Source organism: Numenius arquata, chromosome 13 (genome assembly GCF_964106895.1).
Source record: "Numenius arquata chromosome 13, bNumArq3.hap1.1, whole genome shotgun sequence".
Taxonomy (NCBI): Eukaryota; Metazoa; Chordata; class Aves; order Charadriiformes; family Scolopacidae; genus Numenius; species Numenius arquata.
The window spans coordinates 19,577,459-19,595,332 of record NC_133588.1 but is presented as its reverse complement, the minus strand read 5'-3'; the positions used below and the strand labels follow the sequence as shown (position 1 = coordinate 19,595,332).

The window sequence follows — 17,874 nt, the reverse complement described above, 5'->3', positions numbered from 1 at the left end:
GTCTTCACTCCTGCTGGCCAAGCAGCAACTGACTCAAAAGGATTTAATTCCGGGGTGGAGTACTATGCCTCCAAACAAGCCACTGCGTCTGACTATTTCTACCTAAAAGGAGAGAGAAAACATTAATTGCTTCGTGGAACCGTAGTTCTGCGCTGCATTGGCAATGTAAGTTTTGGTTCACTAACACAGCGTTGGAAAGTCATTTCGATACAGCGACAGAAAAGGCCGATTAACGTGTTCAAAGAATCAACGCCGACAGTTTGACCAGCGCTGTCCTCTCCCCAAAGGTGCGAGGTGGTGACAGCACGTGTGTGGTGGTGCGAGGTGGTGACAGCACGTGTGTGGTGGTGCGAGGCCAAGAACTGATTGTCCGAGAAAAAAAAAGAGAGACATTCACAAAAGTTTTATTAAAAAAATTCCCCTTTCACCTCAAACAAGTGAAGCTTAAGTTCTGTACTACTAGGTTATGTTTAGAAAAATGAAAATAATACAGTAATTTTTGAAGGCTATACATTGTAAAATCCCATAAGTCAGCATAAACTTGGACTGTGCAAGCAAATATAGCAAGTATTTCAGATGTCATTTATTTGGTCCATCAGATGTACAGTATAGTAGTAGTATCTGAGTTTACAAAACATCAAATATAAATAACCTGAAACTGTAACAATACACAAAAATTTGCTTCTTACATTGACATACCAGGCAGTACGAGCTGAAAAACTTGAGTAAATTAACAGTTTTACAGTAATGTACATAGTGCCAGTTGAAGTTCAAGAACACTATTAAAACATGGCACTAATTTGCTTTATTGAATTTTTTTCTTTACTTGTTCAGGGTGTGAAAAACGTTTAGGACTAGGCTAAAAATATTTTTCTTCAAGCAAAAAATAAAAATGTAGTTACTTAAAATCTGGGCATCAGACGATGACCCTTTACCAAACGAGAGTAGGCTTTTTTTTTTTTGTCCTATTGAATTATACCTAAAAGGTATTTACACAAAAATAACATGCTTGTTTCATGACTGTTTAAGCAAATACTTATCTGTAAGTATTTATAAACTATGTTTCTACTACATTTATATATGGAATTAATACGGAAAAACTTCTGAAAGAGTCTATTGAGAGCTTTATCATCAAGAGAAACAGACACAAATGATTTAAGCCATTGGTTTGGTATTCACTTGGAAACAAAGGCCTTAAAGTAAGTCTAGTTCTGGACATTTTTCACATCCCAACATAATATTCTGTTACTGTATTACTTTATCTGAATCGTTTTGTCAAGGGGCGTTCGTGTGTTCAGTCTAATGCTATAATTTCATCTTGCTCTTCCGTCTGCTCAGTACGCGCTCTCTTTGTACCAACGCACTCTTTATCTTCTAGTTTTCTCTTGCGGCCTTTGTTTTCCATATCGTCGGCGGCGTTGCTTGAAGTACCTTCGTCTTCAGAATCAATGATCAATAGATCGTCTTGATCCGGAGCTGTAAAATACATGGTTTTAATTCAAATGGATGCTGTAAAGGTAGCTACTCTCAAACCAAATTTCATACAGAAAAATGAGAACGTCAAATTCAAATGAGAAGTACAAATTCATTGTAAAAACTAATTTTATGCTAGGTGTTTTGTTTTTTTTAAGTGTAATTTAAATCAGTTTTAGCAATACTGTTAGCATTTAATCTCCCCTGAAACAAGAGGCAATGACTATATACTTGTGCATTTATCTTAAACAGGACCACCTGACAGGCAGAGGGACATCATCCAAAAGCGTAAGAGAGAACTACAGGTATCTAACTTACATCTGCCACACATTTGCAGATTCATACGCTATCCCTATAAAACAGTGTGACGTTTCCAGTACGTTAGCCTTCAGTGCTTAAGCATCCCATATTCATTTAAGTTAAACTATTCTGAGTATGTTCAAAGAAACACCTCTACTTTAGGAAGGTGATGGCACTTGTTCCTGGATAGCAAATACTATTTCCTTGCCATGCTTTGCTTCACAGGCGAAAAATAATTATTTTGTAAGCAGATAATAAAGACGTCTTCTTAAATTAACAAAATGAAACACCATCAAAAACATCCACAAAGTAATTTTTAATCTGTAGGGAGAAAGTGACAAATTTGGTTGGTTCTTTTTGTCAAGCAGTAGCATGACCATCAGATAGAACAGGTCTAACTTTATTTAAATCACTGTGCAACTGATGCACTTAAGGTGACACCCCACCAAGCCCTTGCAAGTTAAATAATATCATTTCAAGGTGTATTTACTGTAAACCTTTATAACAAACTTAAATGTGCATTTTGTGACAATTGTAAATGTGCATTTTTCTATTTAATATCATATTTATACACAGAGGCAACTTAAATGCCTTTTATTTCATGTTGGCAAAGTTAAGTCATAAAACTGACGACCACTGTTTTAATTGGACGGCACTATTGAAAGTCTATTTGGTTTTATTTACTATTGATTACTCTTATTTACCTGTTGATGTCGAGGGTTGCGCTCCATCGTCGCTACCATTGGTAATGTTCTTGGATGTTGGTTCTGATGGTTTGGGGCCAACTTTTTCAGGGGTATCACCAACAACTTCAAATTCTACATCTTTTTCTAGGTCTTCGCTGCAGAAAAATACATATGCTTTTAGACAACCAGGTGAGAATAAAAAACTTGCCTTTTTCACAAAGGATGTATGTATTCAAGTACTACAGCACCCTGCAACTATGACAAAATGAGAAAAACATACTAAGAAAGAAGAAAATCCGTTTAGTCCTCCTTTGTAATTTATGCTTTGTCTAGTCATAGACACTGTTCCACCCAGTGCCATGACTTAAAATGCTTTGGAATGAGAAAAATCATCACCTGAGCTTACCTTTCTTCCTCAGTGTCACATTCCTGTTCTCACTGAAAGGGCAGTGCGTTCATTTACTGTATATAATATGTATATTACTTCTCCAGGGTTAAAAACACACACCAGTTATTTCAGAGCGACTTCTATTTGCATTGCTGCATCTGAACACAGGGAGTCAAGCAGAGGATCTACTACCACAGCAGGCTGGGAAGGTTTTTTGCCTTGTTTTGTTTTTAAACAGCAGTTTGTCACTTGTTGGCTGCCCCAAAAGTAAGTTTGGATTTACACTGTATTTTTATGTCGTATCATGACAAATTATTCAAATAAACTTTTTCCATTTACTGTTGTAAAAAAAAAAAAAAAACGAAACAACCAACCGACACCAAAACCACAACAGAAATACAGAACAGAACCCCAAGCACACTAAACTCTATAAATTCATAATATATATGAATATATGAATATTCATATGAATATATATTTATACTCATATAAATTCCTCTTTTACTTCTGTATTTTCTTTACACAGCTTAATACTTGAGCTTTATTCATGAGTTTAAAATTCTGAGTTGGAAATCCCCTGTGGAACTATTCTACACATAGACACCAGCCTCACTATTCCGAATCCTTACCTATGCAGCACATTGATTAACAGCGTATAGTCTTGGAGGAAGTCATCCGCTTGTAGTCGAGTGCCGTTTCGAATTCCGAAGTCTGATAATTTCCTGTGGTTATTTGCTACAAAAACAGTGAAAAACTGCATTGTGAACAGCTAATTTATAGAAAGATCCTTTACACCCGAGTAAATATGATGAAATGAACCTGCAGATTTATGTAGAAACATAAGGTTCGCATTTATTTGCTATATTTAAAGTAAAAGCTGTTGTTTAAGCCCATAAGGGGTTGAAAATTTGTTTGTATTTGTATTACAATCATGCCTACAAGCATCATAAAGAGTCCACAATCTAAGAACAAGAAAACAAACAGGACTTGCAAACAGAGGAAAATAACTGGTGCACTTTTATAGCTCAAAACCTGTTCTTGAAAGGAATCCTGACACTCCAGGTGAGTGCAGCCTTATAGACAACACCACGAGCCACTCTCAGGCCACTTAAATACTTGGAAATCCAGTTCTCCTCAAATATGAGCCTGGAGAATGACCACTAGAACATTTGCTATACTTCCACTCTGTATATCCCCGTTTCTTCCTAGTTTTTATCTACTCTTACCTAAAAAGCTCCAGCATACATACCTTCTGTTTCTCCTTCTTCTGAAGAGATGAGAATCGTTCCTTTTCCATCGTCTATTTGTACATCTGGTGCTACCATAGCAAATTTTTCTTTCACTATCTGAAAAGAGGAGTATGATTATTTAGTCAATGTCTGACTTAAAAACACTTATAAAAAAAAGAACCTTGAATTACGTTGATTTTCTTATCCTGGCTCATTTTCAGGCATCTGCTGAAAGTCTATACTATTTTAATTTTTTTTTTTACTTCCAGAAACACAGTAATTCTAGTTTTGCTGTCTGAAATCTACAGGTTCAGATATTCTAAACATTTTTTTAGAATACTTCATAGAATGACAGAATTACAAATCAGTTGTGACTACGCAGCTGTAATGTGGCTACTGAACTAGTCAACTGAAATACAAATTTAGGTTTTTGATGTTATATATGAATAGGCTTTGAAACAACAAAAAAACTTACAAAATACATTCTTTCACAAGATACACAAGCACACACGAGCAAGCATTGTACTGGCTAATCTAGCTCTTCTTGTAGCCGAGAGAAATGCAAAATGTAGAGCAAATATAAACAGCTGATGTTCAGTCAAAACACATTGACCAAAACGCTAACTTTAACAATTTACAGTATTAAAATGAAAACGAAAGCTGTAGCTACTATTCAAGATTTACCTTATCCTGGAGTGTTAACACAGTAACTTTGTGTACATTGAGTTTCACAGTCACTTCTGGCTTGCTTGCACATACGTAACAGTTAGGATTCGGTGGATCCAAAGCACAGGGAACCAATAGCTTCTTTCTGGGATTTGGCTGCTTGTTCAGAAAAATCTTGAGGACAGACAAGAATAAAACAAGTTATTCTGTAAGTAAGAGCACTCAGAAAACCTGTTTTCCTACAGATTGATTCTCCCAGGCTGTCCTGTTCCCTGATCCCCTTTAAGATCCCCGATGAACAGCAGAAAGTGTGTGTCACGGCCAGTCCAAACGACATCCGTGCCACTACCCAACAAGCAGATGGGTTTGTTGGCACTACCGTGCCAAACAGATCCACAACGTGACACAATCACATCTCAAGCGGTCAGACTGGTTCTCTCTCCTATTCAGTAGCCAATTTGCATTAAATCAGAGGAATTTTGTGATCCTTGAGACTTCCACTTCTCTTTTCATTGTGGTTGGAAGTTCCCAGCACCTCCAGAATCTACTGAAGCAACAAGCGAGAGACTGTAACACTACACAACAGTCAAAGCAGGTTAAATGCAACTTTTAAACAAGTAATAAATAACAAGAAAGTAAGAGTTATCTTATTCCCGCTTACCGTTCTACACTGATCTATTTTTCCCGATAAAATCTTCAGCCCCTCCAGCACTATCAGACCAGCTATTACTGCATTAGTAGTAGCTATAGCTGGGATAATATTTCCTGCCATTGCTGAAAAATAAGCAAGAGAATGCAGATTTTTAAGAGCAAATGAAAATTAGAAGTTTAAATTATTATTTATATAAAACAATGTTATATTTTATCCTTACACTTGATATCAAATCTGCTCTTCATATTCATACTGAAAACATGCATCCTGAGGTTGGCAGCAGAAGTGACAAAATCCATTGCAGAAGGGTCATCCTGACAAGAAGTTAATACAAAAAGTATTTTAAAATATCAGATTGCACATCGGAAAAAAGTCTGCAACACATGGTTCCCAAAACCTTAAAACCAGAAAGTTTTAAAAAGTCTGTACAGTATCCCATTTCAAAGTCAATATACTTCCTCTTTCAGATGGTATGTTTAGACAGAGCAGTAACACTTTCAACACAAGTTTAGAAATCGTACTTAGTATTTCAGTAGTGAATTAGTGTATTAGTATTAATAAAATGCCTTGTATGTTCAAAATAATATCTAAATCCTAAATTAAAATGTTTTATGCTCAGTTTCAAAAACTGGTATTTCAGAAAGAGGTATTTTTACTGTCTGTTGCGATATTAGTTTACTATTTTGTCCCCCCTATATTGACAAACTACTTGTTTTTCTTACACCAAATGACAACTGACTGCAGGAAGATTACACTGCCTCTGGGGCTAAAAGACAAAATCCTTTTCTTGACTTTTCTTAGAAAAACTCATATTGTATCACATACGTATCATCAGAGCTAATTACTGTATACGAGTCAGCAGAACTCTAGCTACAAATGACTGTACAAGAGTGTGTTTTAGAGAAAACTAAAAAGGAAGAAGTGAAGCCACATTATTAAAATATTTTAAAAAATAAAAATATGACAAGTACTTTGAATTTGTGCTTTTTAAAATTGGTGATTTAAGTTATTTTACATCACAACAGGTTAATCCTTACAGTCAGTGAGTTACAAAATATAAAGTATATCTTTGTTTACATATGGGAAGTGGTTTCAGTGAGGTGCCAGACATTTTTGTTCTAAGTAGCACCATTCTGGAATGAAACTGAATGAATCCGATCAGTATTTGCACCACACATGTAGACTATAACAGGTTCTTACGTTTTTTGGCAAACTAACCTTATCCCATATAAGCTCTGCTCCGTCACCCTTCTCAGCCAGGTGAAGTCTCAGGGTTTCAACACTCTTTGAGAATAAGTGTGCGTAGCTCTTGACATCCAGAACCTGTTGATCCTTCAAGACTGCAGAAGATTCATTTTGTTGGTCAGATACGTTTTTCTCTTTGGGAAAAGAAAAAAATGATTAATATCAGTAATACGTAGAAGTCCCAGAGAAGTCCTCTCAAAGAGCTAAGAATTTTCCAATTTCAGCAAAATTAAGTATTTTCAAAACTGAAGAACAATATCCTTAAACTACAGGAGCCCCAACATTTTACAACAAATCTGCATTTAAAACCGCAACTATAGCTTTACTTTTACAACAGCAAATGTAAATTTTCAGCAAAATTCAGCTTTCAGAGATAAACGCTGCAGTGCTTGTAAGGCCTCCTAGAATAAGCTGACATATAATTTTGTGAAATGTGAATTTTCTGCAGCCAATACTAACTATCTAAAAGAACACCTGCAAAATAGTTTTAGCAAAAACCATTTTCTATCTAAAAAAAAAATTTTAAATCTTCAGGAATCGCAAAGAATTAATATGTTCATTATTAGTACTCAACTGTGACAGTGAGAAAATGGAGGTATCACAGAGCTGCCTCAACAAACAGCAGGCATGATGGGCACACATACACTGGGAGGAAGGACAATTACCTTGATTCTGTACTTCAGCCCAGTCCAGGGGCACTGGAGGCTTTCTTTTCCTCCACAGCTTATCCATTGTCAGCAGATATCTAATGTCATCCTTGAAAAGCTAGGAAACATTAAAAAAAAAAAAAAAGAAACACAACAACAAACAAAAAAACATTAAAATGAAAGGGAAAAAAAGAAAGACATTTTATTTTTACACCTGCTGTGAAACTGAAAAATCAGCATCAGATTTATGAGCTTTTGCTTTTCTCCTTGAAAGTATTTTCAACCACGTTAAAAAAAATAAAATCAAACTCCACAGGAAAGAAAAAAACACCCACAACAAAAAAAATGATTCAAAAAACTTCTTATTCCCCATTCTCTAACAGTTACTGCATAAAGCAGACACAGCTCCAATTAATTTGGAGGGGAGTAAAAACCAAGTAACAATAGTCCAAACAGTGGGTTCATGCACTTACTGAATGAAGCCATCACTACAGCTCTTTGCATGCTCTCCCCGAGATATCCTTACCTACATGCCAATGAATTTCCAAAGTAAAGTTATTATTACCTGTCAACATAACATTCCATACTCATTTCCTCTATTTACCCACTTTCAGCAACTATTTAGAAGGAAAACTCCTAAACCAGTGCATTTTATTATGCCCAATTACATACAGCAGATAAGTGATAGCTTTTAGGTCCTCAGATTACGCCCAATGAAACTCCTACAAAACTCAAGTTTACCTTTTCCATATTAAAAGTAATTTGAATTAACTTTTTTTTTCTGTACAGTACGGACAAGCTGCTGAAGTCATCTGTACAGACACCGACAGAATGCCATAAAACACACAAGTGGTGTAAAAGCCCAACATTACAGCAAAATTGGTGGAAGTTGTAACATAATTGCATAATTGATAGCTAGCATTAAGTGTCCAAACAGGGTTTTGACTTAACTTTAAAGCACCTCATACACTTCAAATAAAGACATTTATTGGGGGTAAAGAAGATACCTTAGTAAAAAGTTTAACTGGATCATATCCAGTTGATTTAGCCCACTCCTTAGTTGAAACACGTTTAATCTCCCCATCTTCATTGGACGCTCGTGCTCTGGCTTCTGCTTCTGCCGGCTCCCCTAGTAATAAAGTGTTAACCAGTATTTTAATTCAAAAAAAGGAAAATCACACCTAACTATTTCCCCTAGAGTCAAGAACCAAAATTCTGCAGGGACCACCAAATGGCTGTGCTGCACCCAACAAAAGCTGAATTAGACCCAGTGCGACTACTCCCGTTTGCTTCTGCGACTGCAACTCGCTAATTCAGCTTGATGGCATCTAATTCCTCTACTGGCACAAATAACGAATGATTGTTTCCTATTAATTTTCCCCACATAATGTGATTTCCTAAATCTCTAACCATCTCTTAGTTGTCTCTTTTCCTGGCTGCAGAGTCTTAGTTTGGTTAGAACTTCAACACAAAACAAAAAAAAAAAAAAAAAAAACAAAACAAAAAAAAATCAGCTTCCTACCTCTGATTATTCCTATACAAAAACATCCCACCTGTACAGACACTATTCATTTTTTCTTTCCCAGTCACATCCAGCAATTGCTGTTGTGATTCCTAATAAGCAGCAGGTTGATGTTCTCATAAAACTATCTATTAACATCTCAACTAAATGAGAAAAATAAAGTCGGAGACCATCCCTTTAGACATAAATTTGTGAACATTTCCCCCCTTTCACCAATGCATCATCTCATATTTCTCTGCACCAAATCTACCTGATGTCCCACTGCCCCATCATTCTGTATCGTGAAGCTTTCTACTACTTTTTTGGAGTTAGTGCTCATCTTTATTATTCTGAGTGACTTTGCTTAATGACAGATGCTGAACAGCACTGGTCCCGTCCCCATCTGAGGCACTTCTCTAATCACCATGTATCTCTAGCATTTAAGTAGTTTATCCGCTTCAAGATTTGCATCCTTTTCCCTCCCCATGGCTGCTTAGCTCCTTCAGGTTCCTCATAACAAGTTTTTGAGTAAAAACCAGCATAAACCAGGTATCAAATTCAAATATACAGGGAAAAAAAATACTGCCCTGTGAAGATCAGTTATACATAATTTGTGCTTCAAGCTTGCTTTTCACTTCAAGTTTCTGTGCACATGGGGAAGACAGGTTGCTGCAGAGGGAAGGAGTCGCCCAACAGATACAAGCTATTCAACTAAATCATATATATTACAATCACACCTGGATGTGTTAATTGGAGCTTCATCATTAGCAAGTATATCGCTTGTGTTCCTCACAGCTGATATCTGAGAACAACTAGTGAATGCCAGTGACCCATCCTGCACTGTATTAAAAGTTTTCACAACAGCTGAACTAATCATTTTAGTAACATTTTAGGCTGCCCAAGGGGCCACAGTTCTGACAGGGGAAACCATTAAACTGTTGTCGTTTTGAAGAGTATTTTTTGCACTTTCTCCATGTAAAAACCTCTGGTGTGCACCATGCATCAAGTTAACTAAAAACCACTGAAATCGTTACAAATACCTAATAAGCAGCTGTACAGGGAACTACATTATGCACAGTGTACACAAAGGTCTGTAAGGGAAATTAACACACCCCAAACTCCTGTTGTCAAATTGAATCCTCTTAAAAGAAAAGGGAGCTGAACTCTCTAACCTTAAGAAATGTACAGAAATAAGCCATAACCTCTGAAACAGGACATTTCGGTAACAGGGTAAGCTACTGGCTTAGATCACACTCACAGGCAGCTTCAGGATCAGCTCTGTCAGGAGAGACTTCTTGATCAGCATCTTCTTCTCCAAACAACTGGCTATATAATAATTAAGAACAACAACACAACACTAGAATTTCATCATATCCAGATAAGGACTGAAATATTTGCTAATGGATATATATCCACTTCAGAATTCTTGCTATCAGGGTACCGCTTCACACACTGCTCTTTAAATTGTTGGGGTTCATTTAACATTAACGGGGATTTAACACTGACAACACAAAATATCCAATATAAAAATGAATTTAGGGAAACAGATTCATGTAACGCACTCAATAGTTCACCCAGCCTTATATTTATATTGCAGTACTGAATGCACTGCTTAGAGGCCTCCAAGATTCCAGCAAACTTTACCTCTGTTAATACATGCATTAAACTGAAAAAATGTGTTAACTTCACACAAAGATGAAGAATAAAGTCATCTCAATGTACGCTGCTGTGCCAAACCACTCTGCCAGATTTTCTGTGATACTAGAGCAAGGCCTAAGTACTAACAAACTTTCCGCCTTTACATTAAAGGAAAAAAAAAAAACCACCACACACCCCAAAACCCAGGTCAAAGAACTGGAAGCTTTTCCTACAATTCACATCCATTTAAAAAAACAAACCGCAAAAAAGCGTGTGTCTGCTTTATTTCTCTCTCTGTAGGTTTAGAGACCAGAAGAGTGAACCACAGTACCTATTTTCTTTTCACTTACTTGAACAAATACTTAGCCCACACAATGCAATGGATCGGCTCCGATGGCGTATTTCGGATTGTGCAGCCTGGAAAAGTCTTCTGAGTTGGTTTAGGATGACATTCATAACATTCTGTCACTCCCTGGTAAAAAGTGAAATATTTCCTTGTCACACTGCGAAGGCTACTGAGAGTGTACGCTATTACCAGCTGAACTGTAACTGTATCTCAAAACACCCAACCCCCTGTTGTCTAAAATAGCCAATGATTTAAACTTAAAGCCACAAGAGTAATAGGCAACCTAACCTTTTTAATAACTGTTACTTGTCCAAGGTAGCCTGCAGTTCCACTCTCTATAAGAGGAACATCAGCAGCCAGACACATCCTGTTCACATGGTTACGGGCAGCTGCAAATCAAGAGTTTTTAAAGAAAAATTTGAATAATTAGAAAAAAAGAAAGTTTTATTTCTCCAAATTCAAACTAGCCTCCTATGCAAACATTTATCCTTAATCTGCCTTATTTTATTATAGAGCACTACACCTTTTTTACAGTCAGTTTTCCAGTTAACACAAAATATATCGACACTATCAAATATAGCAAACTCAACTGAGTAAGCTGCATATGTACACACAATACTCATCATAAAGCAGCAACACAGCAGTTAATGTTTGCTTTGAAAGCACCTGTAAAAGCACTAACTACCCTTTCAAGTTTCTAGTGAAATCCGCAAGCCTTAGTCAAACTACAGACGGGGTAAGAGGCTATTTGTTATTTAACTGACATTGCAGAAGTACTAGCAGTAGAACACATTAAAGTTCAGTTTCTATGAACAAGCAACAGTATTTCATCTCCAAAATAAAATCATAGTGAAAACTTCACCTCTGTTATCCAGAGCATTCATAACCAACGTAAACCGGCGGAAGAACTCTACGTTATAGTCAGGGCTACAGAAAAGAAAAACAATACTCAAAATGGCACATCAAAGTTATGGGTTACTACACCACAACAGAAACCATACGCATGCAAAGAGCAGACTCATGTTTGTGTGATAAATCACACATATTATAGACTTACTGCTAGCCTTTACCTGCCCCATTTGTCTCCTGCCCATTTTAAAGTCGGGTGAAAGCATGAATTTTATGCTGCTGGGAGGAAGCTATTGCAATTAGTACTAATTTGACCAAAGAAACAGGCAGACAACGAAAAAGTGATTATGCTGCTCTGACCTAATGAGTAAATTGGCTGAGCGATGGTAACTGACCTTAAAAACCATCAGCTGAGGCTAAAACATGCACACTGTAATTACCATAGCTCGTCAGGCTGTTGATAACTCATTCTACTGTGATAGCTCAATTGGGTTTGATCATGTCTCCGTGCCCTTAGGAGCCAAGACACGGGATTTTAAGATCTCGACACTTTAGTATCTTTACACTGCGCTTTTCTGATTTGAAGAAAGTGGCAAAGAAGAGAGAGTAAAGAGGAAACAGGGTTAACGGTTTTACAGTTTCAGGAGAAGGATGCAATGAGTCAGTGTTTCAGTGACCAACACCAATACCAGAGTTCAAACCTTAATATTACAGAGTATCAATTTTTAAGAAACTGGACAAATACAAATTAAAACACAGGAAACAGCTAATGAAAGTCTACATAATCTTGTACTCATTGGTTAGGGATCATAAGGACTAAATTTTAACAGTTTGGGGCATGTATAAGTGATACACAAAGCACTTGGTGTTTCTAATCGTGGACTCAACAATCGGATTTATTTTAATCTAATTATTGCTCAAGACAATATATTGTAAACGTTGCTATTAAAATGAAAACCAGACACAAGCAAATGGCTACAGCTTCCTACCAGAGCTTATGGAAACCCATGCAAAATCCACACTCGCCTTCCGGTGTGCGACAGTCTCATATTTACAGCTACTCCTCCTTACTGCTGCAGCTTTTGGAAGTATCTTAAAGCACACCATTGTAGCATTTAAACAACACAGTACTTGCAAATCAAAACACGTAGTTAGAGCTTAAAAATAAACATACTTCATGATGCTATCATGGTAAGCTATAATATTAGCTTCTGGATAAAACTGTAACACGCTTTCCTTGGCAACCTAGAAATAAAAAACAAAACAAAAACAAAAAACCACTTATTATTTCTTCCTTCCTTCTAAAGACAGACTCAATACCAGTTGAGTATCGAGTAAATTGACTACCTTAAGAGATTTAAACACTTTTATAGTGAAATGTTGTGGATAGCCATGATCAACCAACCAACACTTACCTCTTCACAGCAGAAACAAAATTGTGACACGTTTCTAACATTGTCCATAAAATAACACTAAGAAAGGCTTGAGCTTTGGCTCCTTCCTCACCTGTGATTTTGATCTTCCAACATGTTTCTTTTGAAACAAAAACTGCCTGTTGAGATTGCTGACATCAATAGTATCCAAATCAATCTACGAACACACAAGAGACAGCCATTTCACTTTCACAGAAATAAAAGGAACAGAACTGTTAACAGTTTGAAGCAAGTGTGAGTGACCAAAATGCACAAACTTTACATCCCCCTTTTCAGTCCCGCACACGGGTGATACATCCGCACTACAGCAACTCTAGAGGCACAAGGGATCACCTAATCGTCTTCAGGAATCCATACATTTTAAATAACTACCAACAATGGAACCATATGTCAAAAATTAAGGGCTACGTGACAACAAACTTTGTGAAGAAAAAGTCCCTACTAACACCACACGGGAATTTTGAGATACGTATGCACAGCAGTTGGTAGAAGACACTGCAGCCTCTCCATGGGACTGGCCACCCTGAAGGCTGGCTCGGCACCACCCTGCCCCAGGCGCCAAGAACGGCCACTCAGCAAACTAATTAGTATTTCTACCTCGTAGTCAAACACGACTTTGAGCAGCTGAATCAGTCAACTGAGGGCTGCACGGTCATCTCAGTCAGACACCGCAAGGCAAAAGCTTTTACTGTTTGTCACCAGCACTAACTGCTTAAGTGCATATTAAAAAAAAAAAAAAAAAAAAAAAAAAGAAGTCTACTTACAAAGAAAATTTCTAGTAACGCAATCAAGACGTTTAAAAACATCTGCCACAGAACAGCTGTGATGTACAACCTCAAAGGATGCCATGACTGTAATTCCTCCAACAGCCCTGTTTCTATTTATTAATATAAGCACATGAACATCATAATTTCAAGTATCTTTACCTTCCACCACAAGAATTAAGAACATTTAATTAGAACTTTGAGGAGATTTATTCCTACCTTTGTTTCCTCTACTTTTCCTTTAATTAAACAGTTTCTCTGATCAACAGCTCTTTTCAGAAGTCGTCTCCTGTCCCTAACATTTTTAACTAGGGGGGAGTGTGACAATTTTTCAGACATTTCCAGGCGATTTTTCTCAGAGATATTTCTCCCAAATTCCCATAGCTAATCCTGACATACTCAACACAGCAGTGCTTGCAACTAGAGAGAGAGCGCTACCGGACTGACTCTGTAGTGTGAAGTTTAAACATAACCTACTGAGGGTGTTCTCATACGCTTTAAATTTTATTAACCAAACTTGAATAACGAAAAAGGTATGCCCCACGCTCCTCAGTGAGGATCCTTCGCATGCCAGACCCAACATTAAACTTCCTGCTTTCTGAAGGGAATATTTGTAATTTAAGGATTAAGTTTTAATATGCTAAAAACTGCAATAGCTACAGAGTTTTATTTAAACACTAAGTAAAAGCACCTGCGGATATAGAGCAAACAAAATAGACAGTGTTTTAGAAATGTATTATAAAGCAGAGACTGTTAATCTTTATTACCCATTGTATCCTAGTAACTACCCACGGTCTTGTATCTTTTAACGAAAACGGTATTTGCATGAGAACACATTTCTGCCTCCTTCCCTTTCTCGTAAAACACACTGGGAAAGCTTGCTCAGTCCAAAGCCAAAAATCCCAAGAAGCTTGAGTGAAAATGATTAAGTGCATAATTCTGTTAAAACTTCCACTACCCAGAAAGCTTTTAGTACTTTAACTGGAGAGAAAAACAAGTGACATAAGCCACAACTGAAAACAGTTACTACAAAGACCCAAAGAAGCAAAGGAGGTTTTTCTCCAAAGAGAACACTTGAGACACTTAGACCTCAACGGAAGCTTCAACCTAGTTAAGAATGATCAGAATTTAACAGTTCCCTTATTTTAGTAACTTTTACACTGCTCCCGTTTCGTAAGTTAGAAGGAAATGCCTCAGAATTTCCTGAGTATCTATTCATGTTCTTAACTCAGACTTGGATTTTGAGTAATTTGATTTTGTTCTTCATTCATGAGGACAATGGCACTGCCTTTCAACAAAGTATACTTCACGAAATCACACACTAGTGAGTTGTCTGGCATTCAAAACTACTGGATTTAATTTTTTGAGTATTAATATTTTGGTTTAAAAAATATTTTGCAACTTACTTATGTTCAAGTTGTATTCAAGTGTTAGTATGCAACAACCAAGGGAAACCCCCAACAATATCACAAACATTAACCAAGGCAATTTATTCTCCAAACAGCAAACTTCCTCTTTGTGTAACAATCCTCTTTTTGCTCTTGCTTCGTCTTTTGCCCACCCACTCCACATGCTATCAAAACATTACTGCCTTGCATAAAACACTGCCAACGATATTTTTAAATTAAGATGGCCCTGATCCAACATGTACTTGAGTTAATATTGAGTCCAACCAAGTTGGCCTTGAAAGACAATACAAAAAAAATCAGGCTATAATAAGTGAAACAATAAGCATACCCCAGTGAGGTTTATGCCTAATGACGAACTGGAAAATCAGGATATATTAAACTGTTTCTACGATAATGGACTGCGGGAGTATGCAAATGACATCTTAAGGTTAAAAAAAAAAGGGGGGGGAGGGAACAGTGCAAAAAAAGCAGGCTCCCACTCTCCTGCATATGCTTACTTCACCGGTAGGATGTTAAGTCCCAGCTACACAATCAAATCAAAGGGACAATTTGGAATTAAGATTTAAGCACATCCTAGAAGTTTTCAGAAGTATTTAAATAGGAAGACGCAAGTTGTACGAATAACGAGGCAAACCAGTAGCCATGCTCTTCCACAAGCTGATACAGTTTTAGATAAAAGCTGTTTCTAACATGCCTTGCTCAACAAGTCTGACTGTAAAAACAAACTCCTTACAACTTGCCGTACAGCACCCCCAGACCTGACTCCTGGCCAGGCACACACGAGTAGAAATGCATTCAAAGACACCGACCTGTGCCAGATTTGTGCTCCCCTGGTTTCTTAACACCAGATACTTTCCATAACTACTCTAAGAAATTAAGGAAGGCCTGGAAACCAGGTAATGGGAGTTTTGCTATCAGTATTTCTCCCTAGCCCTTTCTCCCGACCACCCTCTCCATCCTGCCCTTCCCGCAGAGGTTCAGCGATCAGCCTCGGGAAGCAAAAGCGAAAGCAGCGGCAGCAGCCGGCGGGAAGCCGTCCCCACCGGGCTTCTCGGACTGACAGTTTTACAACTCGGCGTATAAAAACACGGGGCGCCTCCCACCTATTTTGGTTTTGGCTGCAATCCGTCGCCGGACCATTTCCCACGGCATTAGCAAAGGCGGCGTGAGGCAAAGCTCAGCCTTCGGCGAGCAGCAAACATGGCACACCGCTCCTCCCCCCCGCGCTCCGGCTACGGGCTCCCCAAGAGCCGCCGCAGCCGCCCTCGCCGCCCGCCCGCCAGCTCCCGCCGCTGCCCCGGGAAGGCGGCCCCCCCTCCGCGGGGACGGAACACCGCCCTCCGCCCGCTCCCGGCCCGGCGGGAGGCGGCGGGGCGGATGGCGCCCGCAGGCCGCAGCCCCTTTGTGGCGGAGCCCGTCCCCCGGCGGCGGGGGCGGCGCGGCGGCCTGGCCCGGCGGCTTTGGCGGGCCGCAGCAGTTTGAAAACACGCAGACAATGCGGCTGGCGGGAGGAGCCGCCCGCCTCGGCGCCCCCCGCGCCCCCCTCCCTCAGGCCCCCGCCGCCGCCCCGGCCCCTCATCCGCCCCGGCCCGCACCACGTCGATGTTGCTGAAGCCGGTGAGCACCAGGTCCTTGAGGAGCTCGCAGCCGATGCCGCCGGCTCCCACCACCAAGAGGCGGGCCTGGGCCACGGCCTCCGCCAGCTCGCTGCGCAAGGGGCCCGACACCGGCGCCGACATGACGGCGGGCGGGCGGACAACGGCGGCGGCGGCGGGCAGAGGGAGCGGCTCCGCGCGCCTCGCCTCAGCCGGGCCGCGCTCCGGACAGCGAGCCCGGCAGAGACCAGAGCGCCGCCCGCCCGCCCCGCAGCGCCCCCTGCCGGCGGGGAGGGCCGCCGCCCGCTCCCGCGCACGGAGCTGAGCCGCGGGTTCGAGCCCCGCTCCCGCCGCCCGGCACCGCGGGCTCTGCCCAGCGCGGGGGGGGGGCGACCCCCACTCCTCCTCTGTGGCCGTGGGTGCAACCCGGGCTCGGCCCACAGACCGGGGCCACTCGCCACGGGTGGGGAACCGCGCAGGCCCAGCGCCCACGGGGAGTTCCAGCAGCATTTCACACCCAAAGCGGGATTTTTGTGTATAGTGGCCTGAAGTAACCGACCCTCCCCTCTACACGCTACAATTCTTCCTTAAGAAAAGTTGTTTTGCAAACACATTCCATCATTTTAGGGCCCCCCCGCCTTCTTTCTAAACCCAAACTTTTAATGCAGTAATTTGTGCTGCAGCATTAAACCTCTCCAAAAAGCTTTAAGGACACTTACTTAAACTATTCCTCTATTAAGTCAATTAAAATACTGCAAATTTAGCCTAAACCACCAGGGACCTCCCCAGAAGAATTCAGGCAGTTTTAACTAAAGCAGCCCAATTAATGAGCCTGCGAGCACCAGGCTGCAGTACCTGCCCCATCGCTCCGAGAACAAAAGCTCCCACAAAAACCTCCCCCCTTTCTCCGTTAAGCGTAACTCAAATCACGAGAGAATCTCTCTCTACAATTAATTTTCCACGTGTAACTGAATTCTGCAAGTTTTCTGTCACTAATATACACTTCAAGCAGTTATTCTTGTAAATAAGCACCACGTCATCACAGGAATTTCA

General features: G+C 39.8%; 1 protein-coding gene across 1 annotated transcript; it reads right to left on the bottom strand.

Moving 5' to 3' along the window:
* Positions 1–383: 383 nt before the first annotated feature.
* On the bottom strand, positions 384–17,064 carry UBA2 (ubiquitin like modifier activating enzyme 2). The gene is made up of 17 exons (XM_074157861.1): positions 16,822–17,064; positions 13,127–13,210; positions 12,795–12,865; positions 11,634–11,698; positions 11,060–11,160; positions 10,776–10,897; positions 10,046–10,113; positions 8,294–8,415; positions 7,305–7,404; positions 6,613–6,773; positions 5,615–5,708; positions 5,404–5,516; positions 4,761–4,916; positions 4,097–4,193; positions 3,477–3,582; positions 2,478–2,614; positions 384–1,476 (listed from the first exon to the last, which is right to left on the bottom strand). Exons 1-17 carry the CDS (start codon positions 16,963–16,965, stop codon positions 1,295–1,297), a joined length of 1,923 nt encoding a protein of 640 aa, XP_074013962.1. The 5' UTR covers positions 16,966–17,064; the 3' UTR covers positions 384–1,294.
* Between the last annotated feature and the right edge of the window lie 810 nt (positions 17,065–17,874).

Coding starts and splice junctions, on each gene's coding strand:
- UBA2 (XM_074157861.1), bottom strand. CDS start 16,965: ATGTCGGCGCCGGTGTCGGGCCCCTTGCGCAGCGAGCTGGCGGAGGCC. Junction 10,898..11,059: donor AAGTAACAGTTATTAAAAAG/GTTAGGTTGCCT, acceptor ACTTTTTACCAG/GGAGTGACAGAATGTTATGA. Junction 5,517..5,614: donor GAGCAGATTTGATATCAAGT/GTAAGGATAAAA, acceptor CTTATTTTTCAG/CAATGGCAGGAAATATTATC.